Here is a 14116-nt window from a genome sequence, read left to right as displayed (position 1 = left end):
TAACCAATTATTATTTTGGTATATTTCTCTCCTTTTATGCATATTGCTACTTAATATAATGTAAACATTTTAGTGTAAGTTTATAAATTACCAAATTTAGCATAAAATGTGAGAGTAGGAGAATTCCTCTTTCAAAAATCTTCACTGAAAGGGCAAATCCAAAATATAAGCCAAACGAGAGAAGAGCTGATGTAAGTGTGGGTGGTGATGTGGAGGTGAGAGGTGAGAGTTGGGCGTGAAAGGTCCAGAAGTAAACCTGTTGGCCTCTCCACTCCCTATAATGGTTCCCAAACACATCTGAGGAACCCTAAGTCCCCAAATAATACTGTTTAAAAATCACAAATCTAGTCTAACTCATTTAACAGATGAAACTACTTGCTTTTACTAGATAGAGAACTAGTAAAAGAACTAATGAAAGAACTTAGGATCCCACATCTTACAGACAAGTGCTCAGCTTTTGCAACTTGGCTACCCTTTCTACAAAAGTCATCAAATGTTCATTTATCCACTGTTGTTCTTCCTTTAAGAAAAATACAAGGGAAAAAGTTACATAACAAAAAATGAATAATTAATATAATAAGCTAGATCTCAAGGAGTTCCACTTGCCCTAAGCAGGTTCTCATATTATTCCTCATATTACTATGAGTGAGAGAAATGTTCATTTCTAAACTAAAGAGAAAGGCATGATTACATTATTTTCCTCAAGAATACACTGCATGTCCAGTATACCTACAAACTGTTCCTTCTTTTTCACTAATTCAACACTAAATATTTATTAAGACTGTATCTGGGCTGGACAGCAGAGGTATAATTGTGAACAAAACAAACAGAAGTCCTGCCTTCATGGAGTCTGTAAGCCTGACAGGCTTGAGCAAACTGCTTTAACTTTCTGAATCCCAGTGTTTGCCAGTCATAAAGTAAGGCTAATAAGATTTAACTACTGCATTGTTTAAGAATTAAATGACATGATGTAAGTAAAAAAATCCTTATAGGTAATCAGGCATATAATACGTGTTCAGTTAACATTAGTTACCTTTCCTGCCAAAGTGTTAAATATCAGATTAAAAATGAGAGGTGAGAGTGTAAGTCTCTTTGCTATTAAAACACTGATTTGAGGCAGTACAACTGAAATAGCAGGTTAAGATAACTCCAAAGAGATTCTGGGCCAGGCGCAGTGGCTCATGCCTGTAATCCCAGCACTTTGGGAGGCCGAGAGGGGTGGATCACCTAAGGTCAGGAGTTTGAGACCAGCCTAGCCAATATGGTGAAACCCCATCTCCACTAAAAATACAAAAATTAGCTGGGAGTGGTGATGGGTACCTGTAATCCCAGCTACTTGGGAGGCTGAGGGAGAAGAGTCACTTGAACCTAAGAGGCAGAGGTTGCAGTGAGCCGAGATGGCACCACTGCACTCCAGCCTGGGAGACAGAGTGAGACTTTCTTAAAAAAAAAAAAAAAAAAAGATAATTCCAAAGACATTTTTACACTAGGAAAGAAGTAAATATTTCAATACAAAGAAATGAAATTCAGGCCAGGCACAGTGGCTCACACCTGTAATCCCAGCACTTTGGGCGGCCAAGGCGGGAAGATCACTTGAGGTCAGCAGACCAACCTGGCCAAAATGGCAAAACCCCACCTCTTCTAAAAATACAAAAATTAGCTAGACATGGTGCCAGGCACCTGTAATCCCAGCTACTAGGAAGGCTGAGGCAGGAGAACTGCTAGAACCCAGGAGGCAGAGGTTGCAGTGAGCTGAGATCGCGCCACTGCATTACAGCCTGGGCAACAGAGCAAGACTGCGTCTCAAAAAAAAAAAAAAAAGAAAGAAAGAAATGAAATTCACATGAGCCCTCCCAGTCAAATTCTGTAATTCACCTTGTTTCCTCTGTCACCATTTACTTTCAGTTACTTCTGGACTCTTTCCACAACATTCAGCCCTGTATAGTGTTTAGGAAAGAAAATATAAAGCAAGCAGTCCTCTTCTCCAAATACCATTTATTCATCATATAAATATGGGCAGCTAAACAAGCTAAGATTTATACTTAACAAAATCAACTTAAAAGACAATGGTTTAAAATACAAAATATCAAATCTGAAACCCACCAAAATCTATAAAGGTTTGATCACTATTCACCAATAAGAGTACAAACAGAGGACATAAGCCCTTTTCATTAATATAATATGCAGAAATCAACAAAATGTGAATTGCAAGGTCTTAGACATTCTAAGAGCACCTTGTAAGCCATAGTGCACTGCACACTTGTTAATTATTAATATTAAAGGCACTCTGTTCACTACTAACTTTAATTATATTTCTAATGGGGAAATTCTGTCATTCAAAAGATCAAACATTTGTTTCTTAACCAAATTAATTATACTGGTATGCATCTCAAAACCACCTACCAACAAAAACAGCTCATGTTATTCATAAATAGGAAAATAAATTTGCTACTTATTCAAAGTACTTAATTTTTTTTTAGAGCCAGATAACTTCTGTTTTGAAAGTTTTTTCTTTATGGTTCCTCAGAAGAAGGTGGCAGGGGATGGGAGGGTGTAAGTTGGACAATAAAGAAGACCCCAGCGAAAAAAGAAAATATTTTCTCCATTTTTTTCCAAAAAGAGAGAATACCATGTTCTGAATATGGTACAAATGATGACATTTTCATAATAAGAAGGCTTCATAATCTAAATTAGACTAAAAACAAATCAATAGGAAAAAAGTCAAAGTCACAGAGAAAGACAGATTTTGTTCTCAGTGCAAACTGTTCAACGCCATGCATGCTGACACTAACACATCTTCAAGGACTTTTTGTTCATCTAGAAAGATGTCTTGGAAGAATTAGGCTTTGAGGAAGCACTGAAGGAGGACAAAGTGGTAAATTGTTAAACAGAGAGGGTAATTTGGTTCCTTAAAGATCATGGAAAGAATAGATGGGGCTAAAAATAAAAGATATGAGTGAGAGGAACAGATAGAAGACTTTAAATTGAAAAAAAATGAGCAAGGAGAATGGAAGAAAGGTTGTTTTTGGTTTTTTTTCCAATGAAGACAAAATAATAGGGAAAGACTTTTTCTGACAATAATTATCTGTAGAACAGTGATATTATGAGAGAGATTATTTTGATACAAATTTATCACAGGTACTCACATAGATACACCCAAAAGGATAATTACTTTAAGTAAACCTTTACTATGATTCAAACGTAGGCGTCCAGACATAATCTGTATCTTCTTCATCACATTTTTAGAAATCCTCCTTTAAAGTTACCAGGGCATTCAGGGTAGTCATTTCTAGTCAAAAATAGATGAATCAAAATGTATACTTGAAAAAAAGGCTAAGTGATCAAGAAGCAGTCCCTATAATACACTGTCAATATTACTAATAAGGATTTTTGTATCACACCTAAAAAAAAAACACACAAAAATCAAGATAAAGGCAAAAATCAAGGATTAAAGCTATTTATAACTTAAAATATCATCTAACACTGTCTTTCAGCTAAACAAGGTCTTACATTTTTATTTTCTTCTGATCTATTAAGTACCCTACAGCAGAACTCTCTCCACCCATAATTGACTCATCAGTAAAAACAGCACTGCAATACTTTTCTTCCATTCTTTTTATAAGGGTGCCAGAACATCTGGAAGTTAATATACACGTTTAGAAATGCTAAGATGAAAAGTTACACACATTTTAATTTTAGGGGTCTTTTAAAAAAATAAAGATAAAAAGTCCTAGTCAGACTATATCAATGTGTACATTTTCAACTAGGCAGGAGGCTTCCTGGGGACATAATTCAGAAGATTTGAAACTAATGTTCTGGAGTTTATGCTGCTCCAGAAACTAATCAGACTAAGGAATTTCTACAGAAACTTCAGCACTTAGGCCAGGCATAAGGTATGATAAATTTAGAAGTCCCTGGGCTGGGCCCCACAAAAAATATAAACAAATCTCTCCATCACAGAGAAACTTAGAACCTAATTAATGAAACAATAAGAGCTACAATTTAATATAACAATTGTAAAACATTGTCAAACAGAAAATTCAGGGAGGTGGCTGGGCGCGGTGGCTCACACCTGTAATCCCAGTACTTTGGAAGGCCAAGGTGGGTGGATTGCTTGAGTTCAGGAGTTCCAGACTAGCTTGGGCAACATGGCAAAATCCCATCTCTACTAAAAATACAAAAACCAGCTGGGTGCGGTGGTGCATGCCTGCAGTCCCAATTACTCTGGAGGTTGAGGTGAGAGAATCATTTGAGCCCAGGAGGTTGAGGCTGCAGTGAGCCATGATCGTGCTGCAGCACTCCAGCCTGGGAGACAGAGTGAGACCCTGTCTCAAAAAAACAAAAACAAAAACAAAACAGAAAGAAAATTCGGGGAGATGAATGAATAGCACACAGTGGAACGAACACATTAAAAGCCAAGGAAGAGTAGAAATTTTCCCAGATTAATATCTAAGGACCAATTATTTTTAGCAAAATGGTTTCCTACTCTTCTAGACAGTTGGTTTCTTTAAATGCCAATAATATGGATTCTGGAGCTAGACCCACTAGGTTTGAATGTAGGTTCTGCCAGAGCTGGGCTTCTACAGAACTCAATTTCCTTATCTATAAAATGAGGATAATAACAGTAACTAACTCAGTAGCTCCTGTTTTGGAGATTAAATGACTTAATATACATAAGGCACGTAGAACAGTGCCAGGAACATAGTGTGTTTGTAATTACTATTACAATAGTCCACAATCCCTCAAATCTGATGCTCAATACCAGAAGCTGTGAAACTACAAATTTTCCTGTAACTCATTTGGTGGCAAATATCTGACCTACCCTGAATACATTTGGCAACAAAACCTGACCTGAGCAAATGCAAATAAAACCTGACCTGAGCAAAGGCTACTGGTAGTCTTTATTTATCCCACTTAGTGTAAAGATATGTGCATTTTGCTGCAGATATCTTAATGTGTTTGATTACAAGATGCTGCCCCCAATTCACTGGAATGTATTTATGAAAAAATGAAAAAATCTAAATTCTGAAACACATCCAACCCAGAGGTTTTAGATAAAAGACTGTGGGTCTATGTTAACTTTGAAGCCTAGACAGTTTGTATTTCCTTAAAATAAATGGCATCTTCTTAAAGAAACACAAGTAAATAAGATCCTGAATCTAGTATTAGAGAATATTAGGATGAGGGAAACATTTCCCAGTACAGTTAGAAGGGTCCTATATTCCTAGGTCCTACATTTCCAGGATGTTCTTTTCAAATATAATCCATCTTTGCAGGGCGCGGTGGCTCACACCTGTAATCCCAGCACTTTGGGAAGCTGAGGCAGGCAGATCATCTGACGTCAGGAGTTCAAGACCAGCCTGACCAACATGGTGAAACCCCATCTCTACTAAAAATACAAGTAAGTTAGTTGGGTGTGATGGCACATGCCTGTAGTCCCAGCTACTCAGGAGGATGAAACGGGAGAATTGCTTGAACCTGGGACGTGGAGGCTGCAGTGAGCCAAGATGGTGCCACTGCACTCCAGCCTGGGCAACTGAGACTCTGTCTCAAAAAAAAAAAAAAAAAAACCAGGCTGGGCGTGGTGGCTCATGCCTGTGATCCTAGCACTTTGGGAGGCCGAGGTGGGAGGATTGCCTGAGCTCAGGAGTTTGAGACCAGCCTAGGCAACATGGTGAAACCCCTTTTCTACTAAAATACAAGAAATAAATAAATTAGCTGGGTGTGGCGGCAAGGGCCTGTAGTCCCAGCTACTCAGGAGGCTAAGGCAGGAGAATCGCTTGAACCGGGGAGGCGGAGGTTGTAGCAATCCAAGATGGTGCCACTGCACTCCAGCCTGGTGACAGAGCAAGACTCCGTCTCCAAAAAAAACAAACAAACAAACAAACAAAAATAAATAATCCATCTGTAATATTTTGTTTACATGTCACGGTAGTCAGAGTTTTCAAGTTCTAAATTCTAGGGCTTGCTTAAACAAAGTCTATTCTCATCACTTAGATAACAAAGAAATAATTAAGGTTCTTTGTGTGGCATAAATATGCCTTGAATCATGCAGACCAAACCATCACAGAACTTTAGAGCTGAAAGAAACCCTTCAAAACTAATCTAAATTATTATCCTTTACCTTCCAAATTGTTTTATCATCTGTAAATTCACTCTTCCCTATGAGGTAAGAATAATCTGCCCTAACTTGTCCATAGACTCTGTCTATAGGAACACCCTGTAGGTAAATGCAAATAAACTGGGTGGAGTACACTGACAAACTTGGGATCTAAAAGGATAATTGAATTTAACACAATCAATCTTATAAATTTAGTAAAGTCTCAGATCATACTTTAGAAAATTATAAGAATTTCCAAGTCCAGAATGAAAGGAGACTCACCTAGCACATATTTAAAAATAAATAAATTTTAATAGACCTTAGCAATCTTAATGGGCTCAATGAGTCAACAACATAATGTGGCTGCCAAAAAGCTCCTGTGATTAGGAACTAACCACACCAACATCAGTATCCCATCCAGAAGGAATGAGGTAACTGCCCTCTCTGCTACAAGCTGGTTAGAGCACATCTGGAGTATTATATTCAGCTCTGTTCCACATTTTGGGAGAGACACAGAAAGACTGAAAAAGACTAGAAGAGGGCCAGGCACAGTGGCTCATGCCTGTAATCCCAGTATTTTCGGAGGCTCAGGCGGATCACTTGAGGTCAGGAGTTCCAGACCAGCCTGCCCAACATGGTGAAATCCCGTCTCTACTAAAAATACAAAAAGTAGCCAGGCGTGGTGGCATGCACTATAATTCCAGCTACTCAGGAGGCTGAGGCAGGAGAATTGCCTGAAACCATGACGCGGAGGTTGCAATGAGCTGAGACGGCGCCACTGCATTCCAGCCTGGGCAACAGAGTGGAACTCCATCTCAAAACAAAAAACAAAAAAACTATAAGAGAAGTAACCAAGATAGTGAGAAAATTTGAAAACATGTCACATAAAGACCAGTTGAAGGAGCTGAAGTTATTTAGCCCAGACTGAGAGGGATTATGATCCCTGTCCCCAAATCTATAAGAGTTGTCAAGGCACAGAGACAGCCAACTTTTTCTGCATGGTCCCAACAGGCAGAGCCAGATCAATCAGTTAACTAAAAGAAGAAATTTCAGCTAAGCCTATGGAAATATTTCTTCAAATGTAGAGTCACATTAGGAAGTAGTGGCATTTAAAGTCCTGTCTAACCCTAAGGGTCCATAATTTTAAAAATCAAACATTTGGGCCAGCCCGCGGTGGCTCTTGCCTATAATCTCAGCACTTTGGGAGACTGAGGTGGGAGGATAACCTGAGGTCAGAAGTTCGAGACCAGCCTGGCCAACGTGGTGAAACCCCATCTCTACTAAAAATACAAAAACTAGGCGGGCATGGTGGTGTGCACCTGTGATCCCAGCAACTGAGGAAGCTGAGGCAGGAGAATCGCTTGAACCCAGGAGGCAGAGATGGCAGTGAGCCGAAATCGCCCCACTGCACTCTAGCCTGGGCAACAAGAGCGAAACTCCGTCTCAAAAACAAACAAACAAACAAACATCTGTCATTACCTCAGTGTCTTACTGATTATTATTACTTCTAGTATCACAGCATCTCTCTTCACCCTGCTTAAAATGTTCTACCCAGGACCAGGCGCTGTGGCTCACAACCTGTAATTCCAGCACTTTGGGAGGCCAAGGTGGGCGGATCACCTGAGGTCGGGAGCCCAAGACCAGCCTGACCAACATGGAGAAACCCTGTCTCTACTAAAAATACAAAATTAGCTGGGCTTTGTGGCTCATGCCTGTAATCCCAGCTACTCGGGAGGCTGGGGCAGGAGAATCGCTTGAACCCGGCAGACGGAGCTTGTGGAGAGCCGAGATCGCGCCACTGCACTCCAGCCTGGGCAACAGGAGTGAAACTCCGTCTCAAAAAAGAAAAAAAAGTCCTACCCAGCCAACCAATCAGCTGAATGTTTTGCTGGGTTTGTGGGAGAAAAAGTGCCTGCTTGCTGGGCAATTAGTTTCAGTTTGCAGATCAGTGTCCATGTAAATAAAAAAGGGTCCTAATTGAGGGGCAGGCAAGAGCTCTCAGCTAGATCTCCATGAAAGAAATTATTATTAATTCAAAAAGCATCTATAAGACCTATCCAATCAAATAATATATTATCAATGGCACTTAGTTCTTACAGGAACGTTGAAATTAAAAAATACTGTATGTACAACCATCTTCTCAAATGCCAGGGAATCCAACTTTGCAAGCCAAACCAGTTGTCTCAAATTCAATTATAAGTTTTCCTTCTGCCAAAGAGATACGTTTTCTGTTTAAAGCAAACTGGAGCCCATGCTCCATACTTGATCAGATCATGGTAAAGTCAGTTTAGCCGCTGAGAACTAGATACTGGCAATCCAGACTGAATTCACAGAGAAGTACAAACTACCTAATATTTAAAACACAGGAAAGTTATCGAAACTAGACATCCTTCTAAAAATTTTTCACCCAAAGACTACCACAGACGTAAGTATAATGTTCGTTCATGAAAATTACCAAAAGCCTTGAACAGTTCAGATGACAAATATTTTTCAATCCGGCTTTACTGCAGTTTAAATTGAATTGGATTCTAAGCAACTCCAGTGAAAGTATTAGAGAATATAGTAAATATATGACGGACTTAGCAAAAATACTCTGTGCTGCTTCCTCTCTGTGCTTTTTAAAGTGAAGCCTAGAAGCAATCTAAGTGTCCATAAATAAGGGCTTGGTTAAATAAATTATGATACATTCTTACCCTGGAAAATGCAACTATTAAAAAGAATAAAGTAGGCCCTAGATACTGACATTTTTTTTTAAAGTCCATGATACCTAGTTAAGTGAATACCACAAGTGGCAAAACATGTGGAGAATTATTCCATTTTGATTTTTTAAAATCTATTTTTAAATACCCTGTGTGTATGTTCATATATGCCCAGCAAAAACAGTTGAAAAAGATCTGACAAATTGCTAACAGTAGTAACCTCCAGGGACTGACTGAAACTAGGAGGCAGTGAAGGAGTGACTTTCCCTTTTTCCTTTGTGGACTTCTGGTTGTTTGTATTTTTTTGCCAGTAGGGGTAACCTCTGTGGTTGAAAAATAACAACATAAAAATAGTAAAAGTAAAATAAGATGAATTACACAGATCTACGTATCAGATACTAACCAAAGTGATCTTTCTTCTTAAATGCTACTGTATGCTTAAAACTCCAGAGAATCTAATTCATTCTTTTTCTATTATATTTTACTAAAACAAATAAAAATCACCACAAGTCCCTAATAGTTTTCTCAAATGCTTTCTATACACACACACACACACACACACACACACACACACACACAGGCCTGGTCATAAGCATAGCTAACACACATGGAGCTTATTCTACACTAGGAACTGTTGTAAACACAGTAAGTGTTAACTTATTTAATCTTCCCAGCAGGCCTGGTGCAGTGAATCATGCCTGAAATCCTCGAAGTTTGGGAGGCCAAGGCAGGAGGATTACTTGAGTTCAGGAATTCAAGACTAGCCTGGGCAATATAGTGAGCCCTCATCTCTACAAAAAATACAAAAAATTAGCTGGGCGTGGTGACTCACGCCTATAGTCTCAGCTACTCAGGAAGCTGAGGTGGGAGGATCGCTTGAGCCTAGGCAGCAGAGGTTGCAGTGAGCCAAGATTGCGCCACTGCACTTCAGCCTGGGCAACAGAGCCAGACCCTGTCTCAAAACAAAAACAAAAACAAAAACAAAACAGTCTTCACAGCAACCTTATGAAGTAAGTACTACTATAATATTATCTTCATTTCACAATCGAAGAAACTGAGTCCAAAGAACTTCAGTGAGCCGCCTAAGCTTACACAGCTAACAAGGGGAAGAGCTAGGATTCAAACCTAAGAATAAACTCCAGAGTCCATACTCTCAACCACTATGCTTCCTGTCTCTCAGTAATGTCAGTCTTTCTATATGAAAGCCAAAAGGGGTTACAGGTAAAACCCAGCTAGCTAATGTGCTCCTTGAAGCTGGAAGAGATGCACACTTGGCTTTTTATGGGTGAATAATCCTACTTATGTCATTGCCAAGCTCCAACCCAAGGCTCAAGACTGTATTAAGGCTCATAACCACGTGGGAAAATTCTCTACACAATTATAGTCCAAAGTCCATACCTGACTCCACAGTAAATCACTAAGCCTAAGATTTAGGTCAGAGATTCAGCTAGACAAACGATTTGGACAAATCTCTACCCCAACTCAAAGCAAGAGAACTCAAACTTTTGCCCAACATCTTGACAAGGTAGGTTTTCGTTTTGTTTTGTTTTGTTTTAGTTCTAGGCCCACTTTAGATTTAAACGGGGAAAGAATAGGAGTTGTCTCTAACTTTGGTTGAAGACTTCAGCAAGAAAAGCTTTTTCTACATGGGCTCAGACAGAAATTGGCATTTATCAGCATCAGCAAAGTTGAACATCCTAGCTTAAGGAGACAAAAATAGGCATCCTTGCTTAAATTGTGTATTTGTCCAAACATGTTGACCTTATAATTGTGGAAGAAAAAAATGGTGCGAGGAAGAGATTTAACCTAATTTGTAAATGTGCTCAGCCTAGATACACACCTGTCCCAAAAGACCTACTGAATCCACTTATGTGCAGGGACAACATGAATTACAATGCCTTTTTTGTGTTTTTGTTTTGCCCTCAAGTGGTCCCTACTACTGTTTGTAAACAAAATCCTCTCACTACCTTTCTTCCACCTGTCATACACACACATCTGATATTTACATAAACAAGAAGAAATGAACGGGGAAACTGGAGCTCTGGGAGGAATTCCTTACCCTCAGCTTTTGACCCAGTGGTTGAAGGAGGTACTATGCGGGCTTTCAAACTTCCCCAAATAACCCAGGCAGAGAGGCTGGGTGCGCGAACCCAACCCAAAAGTTGGCGCCCATTCTGGGTCTCTGAAAAAGGCCAGAAAGCCCTGTTGGGAAGAAGATGAGATGCCTTCCACCCAGCAGCCACCCCCTCCCGAGGGAGCACAGCCCACGGGGGACAAAAGACTTTCCAGATTGATCGGGGGCGGGAGGAGGACTAGCTGGAGCTGGGATCCCCCCTCCGGAGCCAGAACCTGAGAAGTCTTTGGGGCAAGAAACGATAAATTATAGGCAAGAGCCCAACCCCAGATGCCGGGGCTGGGGTGAGGACGGGTCCTGCCCGAGAGGGAGCGCCGGACTCACCTGGAGAAGGCGAAGAGGGGGCCTCGGTGGCAGGTGGGGTTGGGGGGACGCTGCTGCTGCTGCTGCTGCTGCTGCTGCTGCTGGGGAGATCGAGGGTCGGGGTCCGGGGAGTCGTGGGCGCCGGTACGGTGGTCGCTACAGGGGTGGTCGGCACGGGGCCAGTGATCGTCGAAAGGGTGGTCGGCGGGGGTCTGGTCGGCGCCTGAGAGGTGGTCGAAGCGCGTTCCGCCGCCGGAGGGGTAGTCGGCGAGGGGCCGAGCGGCGCCTGAAAGGTGGTGGAAGCGGGTCTGGCTGTCGCCCGAGGAGGGGTGGTCTCCGGGGACTGGGCTGGAGAAGTCGCAGCCAGGGGTCGGTGGACGGTGGCGCGCAGGGGCCCGGTCCTCGGGGCCTGGGCCGTAGGAGCCGTCGCCCTAGGGAAGGGGTGGCTGGGCTCGCCCCGCAACCTAGGGCCCGGCGACGCGTCCACCTGCCCTGCGGCCCCGCTGCCACCGGTGACATTCCCCGCCGAGGCGGCTGAGGCGGCGGCGGCGGCGGCGCAGCACAACAGGGCGAGGCCGCCCAGGCTCGGCAGGCTCCTCATGGCGCGCTCGGCTCCGCCATTCATTCATTCAGCCAGTCGGTTGGTCAGTCATCTTCTCCTCGCTGCAATCCTACCGAGGAAGCTTCCGCAGCCGCCGCCGCCACCGGGCGCACCATCACCACCTCCCTCTGACAGGCGGCCGGCCCCGCGGGCGGGCCCCAGCGCGGAGGGAGCGACCGGACCAAGCACGGACCGCCCGCCCTCCTCGATTGGCAGCCCCGCCTAACCAATGGGAGGCCAGGGTCGCGCACGTGATCCTCCCGCTTCCCGGCCTCTTTGTGGGCCCGTGGGCCAATCAGAGGACGTCCAGGAGAGGAGGCGGTCCGTTAGGCGGGAGAAGGGTGGTGCGAGCCCAGCTCCAGCCCGCCGGGCTCGCGGCGGCCCCGGCTTTGTCTGCCCAAGGAGTGGGGCGCGGGCCTGGGGCACCGGGCGCCGCGGAGCAGACAAAGGATGCGCCCCGCGCGGCCGACGCCGGGCCTAGTCATCTGCTCCACCGGGCTGCGAGCACGACCCGGGGGTGGATCAGCACTCGGGAGCGTCTCCGCCCTCCTGAACAATGGGGCGCCGGCGCCGTACCCCGGCTCGGGCGGGGACCACGCGGGAACCCCGCGATGGGAGAGGGCGGCGGCAGCGACGATGTAGAGCTTAACATGCCCTCTGCTGCTCCAGAGAGCCTGGTCGCAGCCTTGCGAGGTCTCTGCCGCCATTCCCATTTCAGAGATGGAGAAACTGAGGCCCTTGTTGAGGCCCTCTCTGAACCGAGACCCACGCCGTCACCAGAAACCTGCTGTGGGCCAGGTTGTGTGTCAGGCTGGACGAGGGGGCGGGACCGGGCGGTGGAGACCCCTCAGGGCAGAAGGTGCAGGCCTCCTGCGTGGAGGAGACAGTCTCGCAAGCACACTTCCCTAAACCGCAGGAAGAATAGGATCAGACAGGGTTGAACCTCAACTTGATGTCTCTTGCTGAATGGTTTTGTCGCTTGAGCGCGGTTTTTTCACCACTAAAATGGAGACGATAGGACACCCCTCACCCCGCTCACAGAGCTGTTGTGAGAATTAAGTCATGGACATAAAGGGTTTAGCCCAGCCCCTGGCCCACTGTTGTAACCCTCATTATTGCTAACTATTCTCAGCATTCTGCGCCAGGGCAAGCCTAGGATTAGAAAGCAGCCCCAGGCCACAGCCCTTCAGTGCCCCCAGAGCCTCCGGCTGATTGCAGGGATTGGGGTGGGGCTAATAGCCGAGCTTGACCCTGGGTGACATTAAACCCTGGATCAAGCTGGAATTCGGACACGCAGCCTCGCATCATCCGCCCAGGATCCGAGCTAGGTCAGGCGCTGCTGCTTCGGCTCAGCAGCTTCCAGGGGGAGCCAGGCAGGGCGGGTTTGTCATCTGATGGGGCTTAATCCAAGCCCCACTGCTAACCCAATCGCGGCCTCCCCTACGTGATGTTTGGCTTTGTGCATGGTTTCCCATTAGTCACTGGTCTTCAACCAGACCGGCAGGATGAGATTTTTATGTGTGAACTTGTGTATGTTAATGAAAGCATGCATTTATTTTCCTGCATGAACAGTGGGTGGGGGAGGCTGTGTATGAATGCATAAACATGTTTGTGAGTCTTGTGTGTATGAGTATTGTATGTATCTGCGTGAGTTTATGAGTATGGGGGATTGTATCTATTTTTATACATTGTGTCTTAATAATCTGTGCATGTGTACTGGTGTGTGTTTTTGTGTATTTTCTGTGTTTTTGCATTTGTGGTTATGTATGGGTGTGTCTTGATAGGTCTGTGTATATAAGACAGCGGGAATGAGGGAGAAGGTGAGTGTTCTGTCTTCAGGACCAATATTTAGCAAGCACTAACCAAGGTTCTATTTTTACTTTGCTTTGGAAGTATTCCCTTGCTGATCCTCCCTGGCCCTTCAAACCCCAACCAAAATGCCACATTCTCTAAAAGACGTTCCTGGATTTGAGTGGGAATTAATCTCTCCCCTCTTATATCCCCACCACCCCTTGTTTATGCATTGATTACAGCCCTGATCTACCAATTTACCTCATCCTTGCCTCTTCCTAAAAGGATTAAGGATGGCTTTCAGAAATATATACAACAGGATAAATCGAATTGCCCACATGGCTTTATTACTTCTCATAGGCATGCATCAGCCTTAATACTAGAACTTGTTATTTATGTGTCTGTCTCTTACATCGGCTGTTCTCCCTGTTCTCAGTACCTAGCAGGGGTAACACATGTAAGTGCTAACCCATGCTGGTTAAATTGAA

The 14116-nt window shown here is 43.9% G+C and overlaps 1 protein-coding gene and 1 long non-coding RNA gene across 5 annotated transcripts in view; one reads left to right on the top strand and one right to left on the bottom strand.

Moving 5' to 3' along the window:
• The window catches only part of MEGF9 (multiple EGF like domains 9), a 113218-nt gene extending 101251 nt beyond the window's left edge, over positions 1 to 11967 (bottom strand). For both annotated transcript variants that reach the window (XM_005580930.5, XM_045373740.3), the window contains exon 1: positions 11258 to 11967. In XM_005580930.5, coding sequence (XP_005580987.2) covers positions 11258 to 11861 — 604 coding nt within the window. In that variant the 5' untranslated portion in view covers positions 11862 to 11967. The remainder of the gene's footprint in view (positions 1 to 11257) is intronic.
• The window catches only part of LOC123569178 (uncharacterized), a 42435-nt gene continuing 38555 nt past the window's right edge, over positions 10237 to 14116 (top strand). For all 3 annotated transcript variants that reach the window (XR_012424430.1, XR_012424431.1, XR_010581451.1), the window contains exon 1: positions 10237 to 10324. This is a non-coding gene — a long non-coding RNA (uncharacterized lncRNA). The remainder of the gene's footprint in view (positions 10325 to 14116) is intronic.

Source organism: Macaca fascicularis, chromosome 15, assembly GCF_037993035.2.
Source record: "Macaca fascicularis isolate 582-1 chromosome 15, T2T-MFA8v1.1".
Lineage (NCBI taxonomy): Eukaryota > Metazoa > Chordata > Mammalia > Primates > Cercopithecidae > Macaca > Macaca fascicularis.
Note: the sequence above shows the minus strand (reverse complement) of the source record. Positions and strands in the feature narration are given on the sequence as shown.